Genomic DNA, 22821 nt, shown 5'->3' with positions numbered 1-22821 from the left:
TATGGATGGAAATTAAAAGGCACGCACATCCCTATTGTTTTTTATTTTATTAAATACAGCTACCTTTGGGCTGGATACCTTAAAAAACAAAAAGTTAACCACGCCATTGTATTGCATTTAAAAGTGATTTAATAAACAAAGGCCTGCGCTCAGGCTATATGCCAGACTCAAAAATGGCCGCCACCAGAAACCAAGACGGCTGCCGACTAGTCAGCCAGTGACCTACATGGCCCTAAAAATCGATGCCCGAAGCAGACATGGCGGCGCCCACTGCTCTTCCCCTCAGCGTTGTCTTTCATTTCTAGGCCCTCTCGATGGTCTTCACGCCCACAGATCGTCACGTGACGCCACTAACGTGACCAATCGAGGACCGACGTCTGTGTGCGGTCGCTCCCGTGCCCCCCCCAGCCTCGTTGTGGTAGAAGGCGCCATTGAGAGACGCTAGAGTCGCGGCTGTCGTGCTCCTGAGGAGGCCTCCGCCGATCCCGGACACAGGGCACCGCCGCCGTTGCCATGGATTACGGGGAAGGTGAGGGCATCCCCCGGAGCGAGGGGAGAGTCCGGCCGCCGCCTCGGGACCCGCCTCTGTCTCAAAATGGCAGCGTCCGCTTTGTGTCGTACAGCGGGAACGGGCGCCCCCGGCTCCGCCTCCCGGCCTGGGGCAGCGGCGCGGTCTGTGCCCGGGAAGCAGGGAGCAGCCTCGGCGCAGTGGGGTGGGGGGTTCGCGCCGGAGGGGAGTGAGGGGCCCTTGGTGCGAGCTTGTGACAGGAGCAATAGCTGCCTCGTGGCAGCCCAGCACCAGGGCATGCACGCTGGCCCACCCGTCCCAGCTGCGGCTCCCCAGACACTCCCTTGCGATGTGGTGTGAATATACACAGCGGCTCAGTTTCAAGTGTGAGCAGCAAATCCAGTCCAAAGCGATCTGCCTGAGAAGCCACTGGTGATAATAACAAGGTTATTCGCTTGAATGGGTATAACGTGCGCTGGCTGTACACATCATCTGGATCTAGATTAATTGTAATCAAAAGGCATGAAAAAGAGTTGCGTGTCTGCGTGGACGTATCAATACAAACCTCTGCTCGTTCAAAAAAAAATGCGGGGATGGGAAATAAAATGTTGAGCTAGTCAAAGAATGGGATGGAAAATAATGAAAAAAATAGAATGCTATTCCTTGGAATACTGTGCTCACTTCGTGTTACTCTATATCACAAATGACATAGTAGAAATAGAGCAGGGTTTGTTGTCATCCCACTTTTACAGGCCTGGAAAAACTTCCATATGAGTAAAGATTGGGATTGTTTAGTGATGACTTGAGTAAGAGGGGACTTGAAAGGAATCTGAAATAATAAATGGTTCAGAGAAGGCAAATTATTCTTGTTTTATGAAAAAGGATTTTAAAAATGAGGCCACAGATTTAAGTGTTAAAAGTAATAAATGTTAACATGATGCATAATTAAGGCTTTGTTTAGTCACAGGTATTTTTAGTACAAGTCATGGACAGGTCATGGGCAATAAACAAAATTCATGGCCTGTGACCTGTCCATGACTTGTACTATAAACACCCCTGACTAACTCTTAGGTGGTTCTAGTGGCTTCCTGGGTGCCACGCCTGCTCTGGGGAAAGGGAGGCTGACCTGGAGGGTGCCACGCCTGTTCTGGGGAAAGGGGTGGGGGGCGGGGTGGCCCGGGGCACTCTCACTGCTCCTGCTCTGGCATCCCCTGGGGAAAGCTGCTTGGGTCTGCAGGAGCAGTGGCTGGCCCCCGGACTGCCCCAGCTGCTCAAGCAGCTCTGGGATCAGCCACCCTGCAGTTGCAGAAGTCATGGAGGTCCCAGAAAGTCATGGATTCCCTGACTTCCATGACAGACTCTCAGCTTTATGTGTGGAATTCATTTCTACGAGAACTACAAGGATGAGATGATTCAAAAAAGGGTTAGACATCAGTATTCTCATTAACTATATCCACCCTTACATTAGAATGGCTTTTAAAAAAAATGTAGTTCTTCTAAATCCTAATGCTTCAGTACATAAACAATCCACTAAAAGACTGAAGATGTTCCCCCAATAGGCAGATCGTTTCATAATTGTTCCCTATAGGATTTCTTGTAAGCACCTCTAAATAGCCACTATCTGAAACAGAATACTAGACCCCAGTGTGGCAGTTCCTATGGTATGGTATTTCAGCCTTTGGCTGAATGTATTCCCAATAAATCCAAAGTTTGATTATCTTTTATAGAAGCCAAAATAACCCGTTTAAAATCTTTCATCTTGATATTAAGTTAAAATGCCCGTCTTTAGTAATTTTCAGCTTTCTAGTGGAAAGTGCATTGTCAGTGGAAGAGACTGCAGTGAAAAATGCAATTTTTATATGGGCATTTAAAATATTGAAACATTCAGTAAAATCATTAACCAAATGGGATGACTCTAAAACCTGTCTGCTGAAAAACACTGTAAAAGATCTGGTTGGTATTATTTATCATTATTAAAATGAATCCAAAATCAGTTTTCTCTCTGAATGAGGGGTAGTTGTGTATATCATATCATTAGAATGTAACTTTAAGATGCTTCTAAAATGGCTTCGCTTTGCATTAGTTAAAATAAGAGAACACTTTTTAAAAGTACTAGAAGAAATCAGTTGTGATGCCAGAGACTCTGTATAGGATCAGACCTTAATCCTTGCCATGTGCCCTGTAGATTGTTGCATCCAGATTGGTTCAATTCTACCCTACAAGCAGTGTGGATTGAAAGTTAAATTGTAAATGTCCAGTAGGTGGCAATAGAGGACACACTGCATATTAGTACAGTAAATGGACTTTTTCCTTTTCCTCAATTAACTCTGGTTTGAGTTTTTGGCAAATTTCTGTGTGATGGAATTTTTTTAGCCAGTTCTAAGCACTTTTTAAAGGGTGACTGATGACTGCTGTAACTCTTCTAGGACCTATATCTTGGTCTGAAATTATGAAGGGATAGTAAAAACTTGGAGCGGTTTGTGGAATACATTACCTAAAACTATAGTAAATTAATGTAAATACATAGACTGCTGTAATCAATTTCATTTTAATCTGGAAAGAAAATGAACTAGGTGCATACATGTTCTAGAACATACCTGAATGTTAACTGTTACACGTTTTAAATATGCTCATGTCTGTACATATAACTCAGTTCCTAAATGTTTTATGTGCACATAAACCCTCATTCCACAAATTCATCTATACGAATGGATGAGGCATTGACTTGAGTGGGGCTCTTTATGCACAGAGGTGTGACTTTCTGGATCTAATTGTGGGACAGGGGCCTTAAAAGGGACATAGTCAACTTTAACACACAATTTTTGCCAGAAAACATTTGACTTATTGTTGCATAACCAAGACTTAAGATTACTATAGGCAACTCTGGTTGTAAAATGGCAAGATATTGAATTTGTCCATCTGAAATGGACAGAAGTTGCTCCAGTAAAAGATTACCTCACCCACCTTGCCTCTCTAATATTCTGGGACCAATACAGCTACAACAACACTGCATACAGGAATTGTCAGTCAAGAGGAGTCCCTTAGCTTAGATTTTTAAACTTTCCTTTTAAAGATAGTTTCTTTAAGGATGGCATTGAAATTATTAAAGGTTTTTCTTTTGCATTAGCTGTTTCAAATCAGTGTTAGCAAGAACTTTCTTTTTCTGTCCCTGCTTCTTATTCTTTCTTTTGACTTTATTCTTTAGTTATCTGTGCTTGAAAATTATGCTGGTCCTTTTGGTTCTAAATATATTTATAGTACTTCCTGATTTTATGTTGAATGCCTTGAAAGGGCAGGCCCCTGTTAGGGATGACGTTAGTTGGGTACTCACAAACTCTTAAGCTTTTTATTAGCTCAGCAGATTTGTGGGTGTTTATATATATATATAAAAAAAAGGGCCCCAGAAAATAATGCAATAGCAATTTCAAGCTAAAACATATGTTTAGGTATTTTTTTCAGGTGTTAAGTCAAAAAGGCTAACTTTTCTAAGGAGCTTTAAAGTAAATTAATAATCTGAAAGAGTAACATCAGCTCAATTTTCAGTGGTATTCTGGAATATTGCTTTATTGCAGGGTTTTCATTAACTTTTAAAAAAAAAAGTTTACATATAACTTGTGCTGTCCTAGGAGCATTGATTTTTGCCTCAGCTTGGCCCTCCCTCCTTTGTCCCCTATCACACATATGCATCAGTGTTCCCTCTAATTTTTCCCACCCATGTGCAGAATGGATTTTGTTATGTGCACCAATATGAAGGTGACACATTATCTCCATTTTGGTGCACATAACAAAATTCATGTGGCGGGGTGGGGTCGAGGGGTTCAGAGTGTGGGAGGGGGCTCAGGGCTGGGGCAGAGGGTTGGGGTGCGGGGGCAGGTGAGGGATCCGGTTGGGGGTGCGGGCTCTGGGGTGAGGCTGGGGATGAGGGGTTTAGGGTGCAGTGGGGTTCCCCATGGCGACAGTGGAGAGAGGACCCCACTACCCATTTTCTTTCCCCATGGAAGCACTTGGGCTGGGTGGGAGAAGCACCTCTACCCTAGCCGTGGCAGGTCCAGGCTGGGCTGGGGGAGTGGTGCCTGTCCCCTTGCTGTGGCAGGTTTGGGGCCGGCGGAGGGGTGCCGGTTCCCTGGCCACAGCAAGTTTGGGGCTGGGTTGGGCTCAGGGGAGAGGCATCTCTTCCCCACTGCAGCACTGAGCGCCTGCATGGTGCTTAATAGGCAGCTGCGGGCCGCACAGCTTAGAGGGCACGTAGTTATGCATTTGCCCCTGTTGTGGTAGGGTTGGGAACAGCCGAAGTGATCTTTATCTGGTCTTGACTCTCCTGAAATCCCCCGCCCCCTCAGCAGGAATGAAAAAGTGCCAACGTGAAAAGGTTCAATAAAATGTTGTTTTAATAGTTAAATTACTTCTTGATTTTAAATAAAGTAGGCAAAATGATTTGTGTGTAAATAAAGAACAGGAAATATAAAGTCTGCTGGACAGAAACATTTTAGCAAGCACAGACATACAGACTAGTACTCAAGAATTCAATACCAATAGCTAACAATAGTGGAGGAGCTGCCTTTGAAACTTCTAGCCTTCTAGGAACAGAAAAAGGGACACTAGTGCACCATTCTAGATGCAAGACTAACAATCTCCCCCAAGTAATTCTCTGCGTAACTTCCCATTGCTTTCCCACTACTCATACCTCTCCTGCAGGGGTGAGGGAGGAACTCCATGGATTGTAAAAGGGCATATGCTCCTCCTAGTTGTGGACCACTTCACTGTGCCTCCAACAGGGAGATGCAAGAATAGGAAACCCTTAAAACAGTAACAAAACTGTGCATAAGTAAATTGATGCAGAAGATTTTTATTAAAAGCTTTTTATCTCAAGCTTTTAAGTTCACTCCAGATCCTGAGTTTGGCAGTGGAAATGTATTGACACACAGCTTTCCTTCCAACACCTGTTGTACTTGTGTGTTATCATACCTATCCCACCATTGTGGGCACGGTATCCTGGGGCAGTATAATAAATGTTATCACCCAATCAGTGTTAGTGCTTCTATTGGTGAACCTGCACTAGTGCTAAAGCACTGTTGGGAGAATTGCTGAAATATCTGTGTAAACACTGCCTTTGTTTAATAAACCTTAAAACAGGAAGGAGGGCCTCTCCTGGGTAGCGCAGGCAGGGAGTGATGATCAGTCTGTGGGTGATTTGTCAGCTAGCCAGCTGATTATGTTGAAACTGGGACAGAACTTGCATTTCATATCATCAGTTTGGGCACTATGGTAAACATTTTTGTCACCCTACACATTTAATTTTTGAAACCTTATTTGTATGGAATATCCATTTAAAAGAATAGAGTGTTTGACCACACCAGATAAGCACATTAGTTTGATGTTTCTGAAGTTGAAATTGACATTGAATCAGGCAGCAAAATGGGGGAAGTCCATATCACTTTTAGCGCCAATGTTCCAGTCTGTCTGAAGACTCTTCACTGCATCTCTCCACACTTGGAAGATTATGTGACCAAAGGATTAGACACTTCTTAAAGTAAATTTATGTTTTGTGGAAAGCACTGTGAACATAAGGAAAAAAAATATATTTGAGGGAGACTGCAAATGCATGTGTACCCAAGCTGATTAACAATGCCCAGTCATCACAACAAAACTAACTGCTCACTTCTCTTTGCAGAATCTTTAATGATTATGATGGATGAGAGAACATAGATCACAGAAGTTTTTGGTGGTAGCAAGAATTAATTTTGATTTGCAAACAATATGATAATGGAGGTCACTCTAACAATCAACATAGAACTTGATCACTTAAAAATTACTCTTATGACAACAGGTTCTTAATCCCAGAGCTGGATAAATTTGTGGTCCACAGGGTTAACATCTTTTTGATTTTGTAAAATGTTTTCCTTAGAATTTTTCAAAGTGGCGGGTGGACCAACCTTTATTGGGTTGTCATTTCCATATTCCAGGTATTTTCTACAGCCAGTAATAATTCCATTTTACCCAGAGTGAACCTAGCTAGTCAAGCTGACTGTCATCCAAGCATTGGTCTTTGACAGGCTGTAGGCAAGCAAGGACACTCTACAATACAATCTTGATCAAAAAGATGAAGAGCTGCATGTCAACTGCATGCTCTACCAAATCTATGGATACCATCATGCAGATCTACTTTACTTGTTTCTCAAAATAAAAGAGAACTTCTAATAAATGCTTCTTTCTTGTTCTTTTAAGAAATGGACCGTGACTATGGACATGGAGCTTATGGTGGCCCAAGATCCATGGACTCTTATCTAAATCAATCTTACGGGATGGAGAGTCATGGAGGAGGTGGTGGTGGTGGAGGAGGAGGTGGTAACAGGTAAAATAATCATTCAGTTGTCTCAAGAGCTTAACAAATCCAGTTAATTTTGAAGTATATCTTTTTCCAACTTAAGTGTTCCTTAGGCATGTTGTGTGATATATATGGAGTTCCATTCTTCATGTTTAATAAAGACTGTAAAAGTTATGCTATGACATCTTGATAGTCCAAGTCAGTACCTTTGTGGATAATTCTTGCAGTCATAATAACATACTTACTTTTTTTTAACTAAAACGTATGATGCTCTTTTTGTATTTAGTGACTTTCAGCAGTCTGTGGCTGATCAGTAAATTTAGACTGGTTTAATTTAATGTCTCTTAATTTAGCGGTCTATAGGTAAAATGTTTTAATTGGTTCAGTGCTTTAGATTGAATCTAAGAATAGAATCAACATTCCATTTCCAAGGAACATTTAGGATCTATGTTTACCCCTTCAATTCTAATGTAAACTGTGAGAATGTTCACTGGTATTATGACTTAAAGTCATGTCCAGATTATTTTATTGGCAGGTACTAATTACACCAAAATTGCGTATTCTGGGCTATTTTGTAAGATGCATTGGTCTAAAAGTAAAATTTCTGGTGCAGTGTTGCATATTTAATGCTTAAGTGTTCCTGATACTCTTTCAGGCTAAATTTACACATACAGTATATACCAACTGGTTTATTTCAGGTTTTAAAATCCTGTGCAGATTAGTTTCAACTGGGACAAAATAAAGCTGGAAGAAAATGTAATAACTTGTTGGTATCCTCATTTGCACACTTGAATCCTCAACTGGAGGTAGCAGGACTACTGTATAGAAACTGTATGTAGCCATTGCAGTGCCATTGGGCAAGGACAGGTGGGAGAATAGAGAAAATGCCATTGCAGTGTCATTGGGCAAGTAGGGAGAACAGAGAAAAAATACTTTGCAGTTTTGTTAGACTACTAGTTGATCGATATTAGGATTTGCAAATGATAAATGTTATGATCAATTAAAATCTGTGCACAGATCCAGGAATAAGATGTACCTACCATTTAGTAATCTGTATATGATTGAGGTTGACTGGAGACTTGAAACACATTAAAATGTCTGTTGCCATAAAACCTTGCAATTGTGCATGGACTGTTTCTGTAAATAGTGTCATTTTGTGTGTAGTTTTGGGTCTTCTGAGACTAACGTCTTTAAAATGAAGGCATTCGTGTTCCCATAGACATGGGAAGCAATTGAGTCCGTTTTATTAGTTTGTATTTCTGTTAGTAAAGGGCTTGCCTTGCCCTATTTCTGTGGAATTGCCCTATTTTAATTCTCTGGGGAGACTAATGAGCTCCCCTTCCCAACATGGTTAGAGATTATAATGATTCCTTGCCCCGCCTCCTCCCTACCCCAAAAAACTAAAAACAAAACAAACCCCAGTGAATAACTAAAGAGTTCTGCTACTTATCACTCTAGCTTGAGATTCCCATGGACCATCTCCATGTGTAATGTGTACATATTTGTACAGATTTTCCAAACGCTGAAGTTGCTAGACTTAATGGTCTACAAATAAAAGATGGAGGGGTATTGGTGATCATGATCTCTGTGACTGGAAAATTTTAAAATTTACAAGAAGAATGTCCAAAAATACAAATGAGTACTATATATCACTAGTTTTCTGTTTTTTAAAGTAAAACTATGGGGGTGTAAAAATCACCTCTGTTGTATGATAAATACTAAATATATTTTGGCCTATCTTCCCAATTGAAAATTAAGCTATTTTAAATGCTGTTTAATTGTTAAAATGTAGGCATGACTTTGAAAAAGAAACAGTTTGAGTACCCTGTGAGCTTCTGCAGGTGATTATTTTCCTGAGACTAGGGCTGGGCTCAAATAATGTTTAGTAAATACTGCTGAGAAATTAAATTGAACAAAGTTCAGACATACTGAACTTTAGAATTGTTTGTACAGAAAATGACTCAGATAGCGTTCTATCTGGTCACAGCTTGAATTGCCCAGCCCTAATCAAGATAAAAACAGTAACACAACCGTACAAACCAGTATAATATACAGTGATTTTAGTTGATAAATGTCAACTGATAAATTGTCTTTTGAAATGTATAACACTAGTAAGCTTACTTTTTTTTTTTTTCCCCACTGTGCAACTTTTCCAGGTTTGGACCTTATGAGTCTTACGACTCCGGGTCTTCTCTGGGTGGGCGAGATCTGTACAGATCTGGCTATGGTTATAATGAACCCGAACAAAGCCGCTTCGGAGGTAGTTATGGTGGTCGATTTGACAGCTCCTACCGGAATAGCCTTGACTCTTTCGGAGGTAGAAACCAGGGCGGGTCTAGCTGGGAAGCACCTTACTCACGTTCAAAATTGAGGCCTGGGTTTATGGAGGACAGAGGAAGAGAGAGTTACTCTTCCTACAGCAGTTTTTCTTCACCCCATATGAAGCCTGCACCTGTAGGCTCTCGGGGGAGAGGAACGCCTGCTTATCCTGAAAGTGGATTTGGAAGCAGAAGCTATGATGCTTTTGGAGGACCATCAACAGGCAGAGGCCGAGGCCGAGGAGTAAGTACAGAATCTTTTCAGATTCTTTTCACTAGTCACTCTTTTAAACCCTTTCAAGACCACAGCTTTAAAACTAATACACTGTTCATCACAGTGTACTTCTGACCAAGCAAACTGTCATGGTCGATCAGCCTGGTAATCCCTTTGAAGTTGATTTATGAAGAAGTACGGAGACCCTCTGTTTTGGAAGTAAAGAGCAATATAAGATTAGTTGAAAAGGTTTTGTTAAATCTCTCCTTTTGTTTGAAAGGTGAAGATAAAAGTACTAGGTTTGGTCTAAAAGGGGTTAAAAGGAGTTGCCTTTTTCCTTGTAAACACTAGCATAATTGCTGGTGAGAAAGTTCTTGGATAATTATAAAAGGTTAACTTGAACCTTTTTGAAGTTTTGAGTAGGTTAAAGGTGCAATGTATATGTAAAAATAAAACGTTAGGCTGTGTATGCCATAAAACAGTTTTTTTTTTCTTCATATGGGCAGGTGAAATTTTAGTTAATTCTTTATTAAACACATGCTTGACCAAACAAGAGGTCTCATTTTTAACTTAGTTCTTACTCTAACTTGTATCTGGGGAAAGGGGCGGAAATGTCAAAGGTAGGTGGCAAGCAGTTATAGTGGTTTTTCTTAAAGTATTGTTTAAAAGGATGTCATCAGCTTGAAATCTAGTCATCTTAAAAGGAATTAAAATGAGTTTCATATACATCATCTACTTATCCCACTACCTCTGCCAATTTTGTTTTACTTACGCATTTCCCATGTTGCTATGTAAAAGAGCCAGGCAAATAGGAAATAGTGAAACTGACTGCACAAAGTAGAAAAGCTGAAAGATTGGAGAAACATTCTCTACATTTTTCAGTTTGTTTAATCTTAGATGTTATAACAGGGAAAAATATCCAGACAGAATTGATATTTAAGTTGATGGTGTCTCTTTAACTTAATTTTATAATTCCATCTTTGATTTTTTTCATGCAAATAGTTCACCTATTGAACATTTTTTGCCTATACTTTAGAGATAACTTACTATCTTATACAATTTGTAAACATACCGTGTTTCTTTATGAAGCAGTTTTGTTATAGTAAACTATATCGCTTATTTGTAGCTTAAAATGTAGATGAGAATAATTTGTATTGAGTCTTTTAAATGACTGTGTGTTTTGGTTTTTTGTTAAAAAGGTTTACTTATCCAGTATTCTTAAGTAATATAGCTGCCATAATCAATTTAGTCCAGAAAACCTACACATAGCTGCTAGCTAATGTCCAGCTTAGTAATTGAAAGAGATTCTAATTTTTATATCCCTCTGTTTGTCAAACTGAAAGTGGTGGGGTTTTAAATTCAGATGCCCTCCTTTTAGAACTGTTTCAGAGCTAAAAGTTCTGTCTAAAAATATAGTATAGTACTTTTATCTAAACTTTTTTTCTTAAAAATTAATGTTATCAGTTTTACCCTTCATAAAGGAATTCTTTGAGGACAATATAAAAGCTAAACAACTTACCATATTTAAAATGCATTGCACCTTTAATAGATGATGGAAATATTTGTTTGTAAAAATGTGGATCACCTGGAAAGACTGTTTGTTCAAGTGTGTACTTCACATCAAATTTAAATACATGCAATATGAACACACGTGCTAGATACCTTTGTAGTAGTATCTTGATAATTAAATAGATAAATTGGAATTACTTGCGAATTTATGCATGGACTTTTATTTTTTTAAAACTGTAAATATACCTATTTTAAATATGTACTATATTCCAGCCGTGTGTGTTTAAAATGTATTCACTGTTTATGAATATATATTTTTTCATATAGTACGTTACACTAAATGATTCTAAGGTAGTCTTAATTTGAGTAATAAAACATTTAGTTTTGTTTTTGTGACAGTATAGGTATTTCTGCTTATCTGATTCATCCATCCAGTCACATGGACTTTCCTGTCTACCCTCTGTTAATCAAGTAAATGAGCCAATAGGAGATCAGTTTTGTGCTGTTACGCCTTGGTTCCTCCTCTTCAGATTACTCCATTGCCTCCAAAGAGTTGACTGTCACAGATACAACTCTCCAGACTTCTGCACCATTATACAGTCTCTTTCAGAGACAAGACAGAAAGGAATTAAGGGACTTGTCATCTAGCCCAATTCCTTGTCCCTGTTGCTGACCTGTTCAGCTTCTTTTTGCATGGATGTTTTTGCCTCCAAAAGCAATTTTGTAAAGAAGTCCTAAATTTACTGGGTTCACTGTCTTAAATCCTCCTTACAGGATAAAGTTGCTAGAGTATGTTGAATGTTCTCCAGTAGTTAGTCATCTTTTAGGTTGCTATCAAAATAAAAAAATCTTGACGGTCCTCTCTATTTCCTTGTCCCAAACCCACAAAGAAAACTTCTTTTCTGGCTGTCAGCTGAGTTCTAAAGAACTTGGATGGCTTTCTCGCCAGAGAAGAGAACAGAAGTATCAACTAGAGACTCTAAAGAGAAGGAGCTGAGGTGTACTGAGCTATGAATTCTGATAGGCATACTTATAGTCTGGACTAATGGTTCTGAATAAGCAGAAACCCAGTTCATAGGTGCACATTTAATCTATTAGTGAAGCATCAACAAAGACATTAAGCACCTAGTTTTGATGTTTTAATTTAGCAGAGTTTTGTTCTGGAGAGCAGATTTTTATCTGCTTAAATGTATTTATAAATATTTACATGTAGCAATTGTGTTGTTTCTGTTGATTTCATATACTAATACTTTTTCTTGATTTCACAAATTTCCAGCATATGGGAGACTTTGGAGGGATGCATAGACCTGGAATTGTTGTTGACTATCATAACAAACCCAGTTCTGCAGCAGTTGCTGCAAGAGGAATAAAGAGAAAAATTATACAGCAGCCATATAACAAACCTGGTGGGACATTTATCAAGAAACCCAAACTGACAAAACCTATTATGATGAATCAGAATAAACTACCTAGTAAGTAATTAAATGAAAAATATTACTAATGGCATTGTTTAATTTCCTTTTTTTAGACACAGGCATTTATAATGTTTTGCCATTCTTCAGCACTGAAGTTCTCTACTAGGGCTTGATGTTGGCACAAGTCAAAGCTTTATTAACTAGGGGCTTGAAAAACTAGATCAGATCGCCACCTTGGTGTGTAGATATTATGGGCATGTTAGAAATGCATATAGGTAGAAGGTAAATCCATTCAGGTGTATCTTTTTTTCTTCAACAAATTGTTAGTTTATTTAAATATTCTCGCTCTTTTATTGTGAAGATAGCTTATCAAATGAGAATAAGTGTCGTGTTGGTGCAAATATTAAACGTGGGAGTCTGACATTAAGCTTGAACTAGGGCATTCTTTTTAAGTATTGAACCTTACTTTGGGTTTCTTTTTCATGTCTGGCTCTGAGGCTGTAAGAATGGGATTGTGCATATCTTTATCCTTGTTGGGGGGAGGGATAGCTCAGTGGTTTGAGCATTGGCCTGCTAAACCCAGGGTTGTGAGTTCAGCCCCTGAAGAGGCCATTTGGGGATTTAGTTGGGGATTGGTCCTGCATTGAGCAGGGAGTTGGACTAGATGACCTCCTGAGGTCCCTTCTAACCCTGATAGTCTATGATCTATGATTTAAAACATATTCCCAATCCTCTGTGGGGAAAAACTGCAGTGTGATGCATCAGTGCCTGCTCAGATGCTATGAATTCAGTAAAGATGCATGATAAATGCTTACTATTCCATAGTATTTTGTATTGTAGCTGTTGAGACTTGGCAAGTCTTTTTAAAAGTACATTGTTGACTAAGCCAGAGGAATGGAAACTTGATTCCAGTTATAAATTTTTCTTGTCAGTTGCCATAACTAATGCTTCAGGGTGCCTTTATTTTATTTTTTATTTATTTTTATATATATTTTTATATAATTATATATATATATATATTTTAATGTACTTGACAAGGATGAAAGCAATTTGCTTCTGCTTCCCTGTAAACCAAGTCCCTCTGGTTCTTTAATACAGTGCTCTGTTCCTACCTTGTTAGTAACTCTTGAGCATCCCTTTTGCTCACACCACAAGAAACTTATATACAGTGCAACTGAAAGAGTGGCAGAGGTGATGGATGGGGAGGAAGAGGGAAGGGGGAACAAAGGGAGTGAGGAAGTAATGAAAGTCATTAAAAGGTAAATGGGAAGGGAAGATGTTTGTGGCTGAGAAAAAAAGAAATTCATTAATGAAGGAAAAGGCCCCAAACCCCTTCACCCCTTTTCCTGGGGAGGCTTGAGAATAATATGAGTACCAGTCCTTTGTCTCTAGGACACTGAAAATCAATCAAGTTCTTAAAGGAAGAACTTTATTTAAAGAAAAAGTAAAAGAATCACACCTGCAAAATCAGGATGGAAGGTAACTTTACAGGGTAAAAAAAGATTTAAAACATAAAGGATTCCCCTCTAGACTCAGCTTCAAAGTTACAAAAAATTCCCTCTTAGCATAGGGAAAATTTACACGCTAAAACAAAAGATAATTTTTGTAATCTTAGATGGATCATTTCAGGTATGTTTTCAGGAGATCTTTTATCTGCCTGGTCTCTCTCTCCCTCCCTCCCGGGAGGGAACAACAAAGAGAGCCCAAACAGCCCTGGCCCCCCTCCCCCCATTTGAAAGTATCTTCTTTCCTTATTGGTCCTTTTGGTCAGGTGCCAACTAGGTTATTTGAGCTTCTTAACCCCTTTACAGGTAAAGTGATTTAGAACAACTTCCCAGGAGGGATTCTATGTTACCCGTATCTCTTTGTTTATGACAAGGAATGACAGAAAGTTGTTACTGGAACTTGAATGAATTGTTTGCTTTCGCAGCACATGAATTTAAGGATCAAAAATCTTAAGTTGTATGCCCAGCAGTCAGTTTTCTTACACCAGAACTTTAAGTCCTAATTGCATATATGTTATTGTATCCTTGCTAATTAAGTGTTGTTGATGGATCTGCAATGTTTTCTGTAAATCCTGTTTTCAAACTACACCTGCAAAATAAGTTTAAAAATCGCCTTATAAACTTGAGGTAAAGTTAATATGCACATATTGGAGAAACTTCCACATGCAAGCCATTGTCTAATATATTGACATTGTAATAATACTGTGAATTGCACAGCTCTAGATGGACAGCGGGGTATCACAGATATTTGTCCCCTTGCCTTCCACTTCGGGAGTACTGTAAAACTTTTCCTGGACTAATTGCAGTGAGTGCTGAGGAAACATTCCTATACGCATTACATAGGAGACAGTGTTGCTTGACTTGTCCAAAGTTGGTGTGACAGAATGGGTCTGTAAAATACACATTCAGGTACCTCAAAGCTGTGCTGTACATTTAAAAGATCTCCTAATTTGCTTTTGGAGCTGCGTAGCCCAGTTGTGCTAAGCTGGCATTTGTGGAGGTGACTTGATTGTAGAAATTTATATTAATCACATTCCTGGATAAGTGGCACTGTAAGAATGATAAAGCTTTTTTTTTTTTTAAACATACTGATTTTTGTAAGTCTAGTGTTTTGAGAGATACTATATTGACTGCACTAGAAAAGTGAAGTGCACTATTCGAAGAACAGATACAACAGCAACACTGAAAGCTTACACGCGCGTGCACAGACACTGGCCCTGCCATTGTACTTTGACCTTGAAAGACTTTTATCTAGAGGTTGGATAGTCACTCGTTCTCTCTGATCATTCAATTTGTGATCTCCTTTCGGGATCACTAAAAAGTAACAATTGTGATGATAGATATTGTGATGTGAAGACTTATACACCTGGAACTAGTAATCCCCAAATTATACAGGCCACAAAACATCCATCAGGTAACTGAATAGGTTAGTAGTGACAGTCAAGCTATTGACCTTAAGTTATGACCTGTTCATTAACAATTTTCTAAGACCTCCATTTCCCTTAGCTGTTTTATGCCATATTCAGATATTCAGGTATACGTGCCATATTCAAAATGTTGTTATTCCTTTTGTAGGGAAAAGTGTTTTCTTGTTACAAATCCCTATGGGTCTTTCTCCAGCTGAACTGTTTCCAGGGCACAATTTATAAATGTCAGAATGTATTTTAAATTTTAAAATAATTTCCCCCATAGTAGCTTGCTACTTCTTTCCATCCAGATGTTCAGATAGGTTACTGAGCCCACATTTCCTTGTGCCTGTTTGTATTTTTTTCTATTTATTCAGGTTAAAGGCTTGATCCCGGTGATCATATCTGCATAATAAATCTGTCCGTGGTGCTGGCAACAGGATTGCAAAGATAAAGTTGAGCAGCCCTAACCATTTTCACTCTGCTACTGGCATCATTACAGAAGTTCAAGAGAGCAGAGATTCTACTAATTTGAAAGAGATTGAAATGACAGGCAGTCAGGAGATGGAGTTTAAAAAAAACACTGTCATACAAAAATAGGTCTGGAGTATATCTGCCTGAGTCTTTTCTTCCACAGCCCTGTACAGTTACTCTTCTTCCCACCCACCCCCCATAAAGAGGCTGATTTGATTTTTTTTATTAAAGCTAATGTTAAAATTATCTAATACACAAGGAAAGAGTTTCTATACATCTGGGTATAATGCTTAAATTATCCAAAAGTACAAAGTTTGGTTTAAAAGCCATAAAATACATATAGTACATAATCTGCAGTATCCCAAATTAAGGTTAATACATTTAACAGTACAGTTAAAATACTAGCATCCAAATATTCAGGTACATCACTCATAAAAAGTTATACTAAGAGTAGCTTGTGGGAAACAAATATAGCAATGAGTGTAGATTGTCCCTCAATAATTGAGAATTTAGGATAGGTTGTCCCTGAGTAAATATAATCGATCAGAGAAGTATTTCAATTACTTTCCTGACTTCACTTCTCAGCAGCACTCCAGCCCCGCTCTCCTGATGTTGCTGATGTCTGGTGATATGTTCTAAATAGATGTCCCTTGACCACCCGATGGAATCCAACGCCATAAGTTGCCACATCATCCGAGCATAGCGCTGACTGATTCCATATTCTTGCAACACTCGCTCGTTACTGGGGTCCCATGCGCTCAGGGCTCTGACGATCAGAGCGTGTGTTTGAACCTCGTACCCCTAACTCTCGAGACATCGGCCAGAGGGGCATATTTCTCCACCTTTTGAGCTCAGGCATCGCAGAGGGTCAGGATCCTGTTCTCAGAGGGAACTGTGATGTCCACCATGACAGTCTTCTTATGTTCCTCGTTAGTGATGATGATGTCTGGTTGCAGTTGACTGTCCATTCCAGGGATAGCAGAGTTCACACCAATCTTCCCCACGAGTGGCAGGATGACTTTGACTAGGCGATTTTGGATGGCATTGTGGCACAGCTGCCAGGCTCTGGAATGGGGCTAGCAGCTACAAAAGTCTCATTGGCATAGCTGCACTTTTTGCATTGCTTGTCTTGATTCCTGTGGTGGACAGCTCTGTTCAGCGTGACACAGTTGAGCTGGGCCCTGTGAATGAATCTCCACTCAGCAAATTGGGTGAAACTGCCCCTGGGGAGGAAGTGGTTGCTGGTGTCCCACTTGCATGTCACCTCAAAGGCCTTGCCTGGTCCACCTTCCGTCTCAAGTGTTTCCACATACTGCGAATGGTTGGCATCCGTCAGAGTCATCTCCAACATTGTTCTAGCTCTGAGTGATGATTGTATGCTCCGTATTCTTGACCTGTGGCATCAGGACTCCCAGCTCCTGACGTTCTTCACACCATGTTCTGTGGTAGCTGACTCTTCTCCAGCTGTCACATAACATTGCGAGCATGAGTCCAAAGTGAAACAGTCTTCCCCATCTCGTCCAAATTTGCCTTCCAAGGTGCCGAGTGGCAATGTATTGGTTGGAGGGGGCCCTGGTGATCTGTTTCCTGATGACATCATGCATAACACTCTCCGTGATGTTCCTCGTGTGTCCAGGCATATTAGAAAGTGGAAAGCGTGAGTGATCATTGCAACATCACACAGATCACCCATTTGAGGGATGTTGGCGCCTCCTTGCCTATGCAAGATGTACACCAGTTCATTACTGGCCCTCTGGGGAAGAAACATCCACGTCTTCACTAACTGCCTTATAGTGTTGTCCACCTTGTTGTGAGGTACCTTTGCCTTGGCAGATCCCCTCGGACAAAGCCATGTCCAGAGCATGTCTTATTTTTCCCCTGATCTTCGTAGACCAATAGCATATTGTAATGGCGTAACGTACTTCCTAAAGTACTGGAGGACAGTGCTTCTCAGAATGGAGTTTGAGGACTTGTCTACATTGTGTAGCAATGTGAGCTCTTGGGTATGAATTCTGAAGCACACCAATGTGGTGCACACTAACTGGCCCATGTGGAGCCTATTGGTGCTTTGTGCAGACTTTCAGTATGCACCAACAGGGTCTATATAAGCCAGTTAGTGTGCAGCACATTGGTGCGCTTTAGAATTAGCGCACACTGCTGCACGATATAGACAAGCCATTCGTCTGCCTGCCCTAAGGTTATGGGGAGGGTGGGAGATACCACTTAATTTTTTGTGTGGCAAAATACAAATAATTGGGACACAATCTAGAGGGTGCTCTAAGCAGGAATTATGAAGTTTTGAAAGTAAAAGGTGTGTAACAACGTAATTGAAAATAAATTACACAGTATGGAGGTTTACTTCAAAATGGTACTTTGCAATTTTCATGACTTTCATTCCAATATTGTGGAATCTGCCTGTTTGGGGTGAAGATAGGAAAAATATTGATGCCTATAAAATGCTGCTTAAATTCAGGGAAATGAATTTTATGTAATACTTTTATATCTACATTATACAGTCTGAGTTGGATGTTAATCTTTCCTTTCTTCTGACCACATTTCCTACTTCTCTAATGTTCAAGGCTTTAGACAAAATACTAATAAATGACAGAGTAGTTTTAGTCAGTGATTTCATTTTCTTTAAATTTCTTCCTCATTTCATGCTTATAGAGCTAAAGACACTTATCAAGGATTCTGCTGCCAAGGTAAATATCCTTAGAATTGGAAAATACAGTTTTGGGACACTCTGGGATGGAGTTTATGAAGTGCACCTTTTAAGAAGAAGAATTTCTTAAATGCTTTTGACTGAAAGACTTTTACCAGTTAAACTGGCTTTATGAAATCAAAATATTTAAAGTTAAAAAAAAAAATCTGTTTTATGTAAAAATTAAAGCTTACATTTTAGCATATTGAAAATTTGTGATTTTGGGCAGTTTGTCTGTCCCATTCTGGTTGTAGTACATAGTGTCTGCATATATCCTATTAAAAAACGAGTGTTAATACTAGCTGGCAACTGTACATCTAGTTGGATATGCACAGGCATGCATTTAAAAATTTTTAACAGGTGGCACTTCACAGCAAAAATGAGTATAGTTAAATGAGAACAGAGTCTGGCTGACCTTGAGGATGTGAAATTGTTTGTGCAACATAACTAGCTATTTAACTGAACCTCCAATGTGAGGATGAAACTCTGAAGAATTTACTTGGCTTACTGCCTTGAATAGTATAATTGAAAAGCCAAGTCTGCTGACCCTCAGTCTTGTGACCAGAACACGTTCACTGGAACAAGCTAGCTTTTTAGTAAGCACTAAGTTCTCTGTATGTTGGCAGGTTGAAAAGGTTCCCCCCTTGAAAAGTGAGCACATCTGATATGGAAGCCAGCGACTGGAACTTGGAACAAAACGGGGGGGGGGGGTGTGTTTATATGAACACCCCACGTTTTGTTGTTCCAAGTTTCAGTCGCTGGCTTCCATATCAGATGTGCTCAGTTTACTGGACGCTTTTTCTGCCTACCAGTCCTTTAAATGGATTTGAGGCCTGTTCTACACTAGAAAATTAGGTCAGCATAACTACGTCGCTCAGGGTTGTGAAAAATCCACAGCCCTGATGGCAAAACTAAGCTGACCTAAGTCCCTGTGTAGACCGTGCTAGGTTGACAGAATAATTCCATCTGCTCCCATCAGCAAAGGTAGTGTCTATGCTGCAGCGGTTCAGCTGTAGCATTTTAAGTGTAGACATAACCCCAGTCAAGTTATGTTCTTTCCATCTTCCATTAGTCAGTAATAAAGCTCTCTTGCCTTGAAATTTGTTCTCAGTGATACTTTTGTAACCAGATTGTTTATGCAGCAAAGAATCCTGTGGCACCTTATAGACTAACAGACGTTTTGGAGCATGAGCTTTCGTGGGTGAATACCCACGAAAGCTCATGCTCCAAAACGTCTGTTAGTGCCACAGGATTCTTTGCTGCTTTTACAGATTGTTTACGGTTAGGTTGTAAAGGTCTAATTGCTTGGAGTTCTATTCTGTTGTTTTACAAGATACGATAGAATCCTCTTTGCTTTTTCTTGGCTGTATTTGATCTGCAGGCCTAAAAGGAGTAAAAAGAAGTAAAATAAGCAGATCTGACTTATACATACGTGGAACAGCTCTGAGTAAGATGGTGCTTTTGCATAGTCACTTCAGTGTCAGAAGCCATGTAACCACGTGTAAATCATACTCAGTAACTAATAGTAAATATCCTTATACACCTTTGATCCACTAGTATATTCAGCATATAGATTCTTAATCTGACAGTTTTTCAATTTTGTATTCCCTTGTCAGAAGACATTTGAAAAGGATGCTTAATTGTCCAAGATCAGGGGTTCTCAGACCTTTTCATACTGAGGATCATGTCTTAAAATAGTGACTTGTGGACACATTTCCCCCCGCCCCCAGTCCCCTACTCATGAACTTGCATACCAGCTGATAAGGGAATAATATCCCTGTAACAACTATAGCAAATGCTTAAGATGTATAAAAGTAATATTAGGAACAGTATTTAATGCATTGTTAGCTGCTCAAATATGATTTAGCAGCTGGAAATGAGAAGAGAGAACACCACATTGTCATGGCCTGGAAACCACTGGTCCTTGTGAATTCCAGTGATATGTTACCATGTGATGGAAATAATTGTGTTTATTGATTTTTATTTTTAATTTACCCAACTTGGTCACCTGTAAAATTGGGTAGAACCACCAACCAAAGCAATAGTTATATTCCTGATGGAATTTCCCAGATGGGAAAGGGCTGTCACTTTCTTACTGAAAAGATTGAAAGATTGAAAAAGTTTAGATTTGCCATCTTAAATTATGAATATTGGGATTCTAGAGAAGATTAAATTCTAGATTTAAGCATGCTTTACCACTATCGTGAAATTAAGATATTGTATGTAAAATGTGTATACATAATTTTTGTATATAAAATTTAGATTCCTAATTAGATTAAATTATTTTTTCCTAGAGCTCAGAACTCTTAACAAGCCAGTTTTTAAAGCAGGCAAAATATTCTTTGACCAGTTTGTAATCTCTGTTGCTCTAGTTTGGATAGGGAGCTACCACAGGAACATTGCACATATGGATCCCATGCATACAACCTACTTTCGTAAATTTATGCTATCCCTGAAGTACATGGGTAGATTGAGGAGTTAAGTGTCAAATAGTGCAGCATAATGTGTGGTGAGGAGTACAGAATGGAACAAAGAGTAAAAGATGACAGAGAAACTAGAGGATAGAGCAGGCCTGCACAACATGCGGCCCGTGGAGCCTCACTGTGCGGCCCCCGAGGGGATTCTAAATCCCCCGCACACGGCGCTCTGCGGGCAGCCCAGAGCTCTTTGAATCCTGGCCCGCAGCATGGCCTGGGCTGCCTGCAGGGGCAGGGAGCCCAGAGCCCTTTAAATCTCAGCCGTGGCCGGGAATCAGAGGGCTCTGGGCTGCCTGCAGCCATGGGGAGCTCAGAGCCCTTTGAATCCCAGCCCGCGGCCGCTGATTGCCCCCTCCCCGGACCCCTGCCCCAACTGCTCCCCAGGACCCCCACCCCCTATCTAAGCACCGCTGGTCCTTGTCCCCTGATACCCCTCTCCTGGGACCCCTGCCCCTAACTGCCCCCAGGACCCCACCCCTATCTAAGCCTCCCTTCTCCTTGTCCCCAACTGCCCCCTCCTGAGACCCTCCCAACTTCCCCCCAGGACCCCACCCCCAACCAGTCCCCTGATAAACCTCTGGGACTCCCATGCCTATCCAATTGCTCCCTGTCCCCTGACTGCCCCTCCGAACCTCTGCCCCTTCTCCAACCCCTAGCCCGCTTACCGTGCCACTCAGACCAGCGTGTCTGGCTCCGTGCAGCTCCAGACAGTTGCTGCCATGCTCCCCCGTGGAGCCCCCCCAGCACCTGCCTTCCAGATTTGAACACCTCAAAATTCAGGAGTGCTCAAGCTCAGTTGGGCAGCTTTTACTTCATTTCTCCCAAATCAAATATACTGATCCACTGTAACTTGCTGTAGAAAAGTAGGATAAAATTGAGCAAGAAATGCTTATTAGGACTGGAATTGCTATTTTCAACAGCCATTGCCTTTTTGTTTGTTTGAAAGGAAGACAGTGATATTGCATTGGCAAATTCTCCATAGAAAGAAAGAGTGGAACAAATGAATAATAAAGGCACCTCAACTTTTCCTCATTTATGGAGGACAGTCTTATAATATGCATCCAGATATCCTCCAATCACACAAGCTGAAAATTGTTCCACTTTACTGCAGCTCTGTAACCATATGGGAACCAATCCTGTCTGTGTTTTGTGCACATCCCAAATTCCTGCTGAATGACCCGCCCTGGGAGCGAGTTACCAGTGACCCAGGGCTGGGGCGGCAGGAGGTGGGGGGGGGGCACTGGTGGCGGGAGCCTAGGTCTGGGGCAGCAGCAGGGTGGAGGGAGGGCACTGGTGGGGAGGAAAGGGGGAAGCCCAGCACTGGGGTGGCAGGGTGTGGGTGGGGGGAGAGCCCAGGACTGGGTCAGCAGGAGGGTACAGGGGGGAGCCCAGGGCTGGGAAGGGGAGCAGCCAAATTTTTTTTTGCTTGGGGCAGCAAAAAACCTAGAGCCGGCCCTGCCGGGTTCCCCCAGCCACCGGAGCCCCGGGCCCTTTAATTTGACCCTGAGGGCTCCCAGCCACCTCTTTAGCTGGGAGCCCCTGGTTGATTTAAAATAAAGTATCACCTCCCCACCCCCAACCTTCCTTTTTGGCCCACAGCTGTTTTGGTGGGGCAGCGCTGGGGAAGGAGGGTTTGTTTCCGCAGGGCTGGGCGGCTCTGGGGCGGGGTGTTTCTGCGGGGCTTGGAGGTTTCAGCCCTCAGCTGTTTTCTTTGGAGGAATGTGGCCCTCGCCACTTTACGAGTTGTGCAGGCCTGGGATAGAGCAAGGATGACCAAAAAATAAGAGCAGAGGGGCTGAAACATAAGAGGCATCAAGGAAGGGAGGCAGGGGAAGTGAAAGGATAGGCATGGATGCAGGGGGAGTGAAAGAAGAGGCAATCCAGCCTTGAAGGAGAGACCAGCTGCAAGTCAATGGATGAACTTGGCTATTGAGATAGGTATGAAAATCTTAGTTCCATATTGGAACAG

The 22821-nt window shown here is 40.9% G+C and overlaps 1 protein-coding gene across 3 annotated transcripts in view; it reads left to right on the top strand.

The window, feature by feature from the left end:
* Positions 1–299: 299 nt before the first annotated feature.
* Positions 300–22821, top strand: part of ZNF326 (zinc finger protein 326) — a 38622-nt gene continuing 16100 nt past the window's right edge. The window contains exons 1-4 of one of the 3 annotated variants that reach the window (XM_039484090.1): positions 300–529; positions 6734–6860; positions 8990–9395; positions 12151–12346. In XM_039484090.1, coding sequence (XP_039340024.1) covers positions 514–529; positions 6734–6860; positions 8990–9395; positions 12151–12346 — 745 coding nt within the window. In that variant the 5' untranslated portion in view covers positions 300–513. Of the gene's footprint in view, positions 530–681; positions 1056–6733; positions 6861–8989; positions 9396–12150; positions 12347–22821 lie in introns of those variants that run through there. The other 2 variants (XM_039484093.1, XM_039484092.1) reach the window with 2 other exon arrangements.

The sequence above is a fragment of the Mauremys reevesii genome, linkage group 8, assembly GCF_016161935.1.
Source record: "Mauremys reevesii isolate NIE-2019 linkage group 8, ASM1616193v1, whole genome shotgun sequence".
Lineage (NCBI taxonomy): Eukaryota > Metazoa > Chordata > Testudines > Geoemydidae > Mauremys > Mauremys reevesii.
This window is presented reverse-complemented; position numbering and strand designations above follow the sequence as displayed.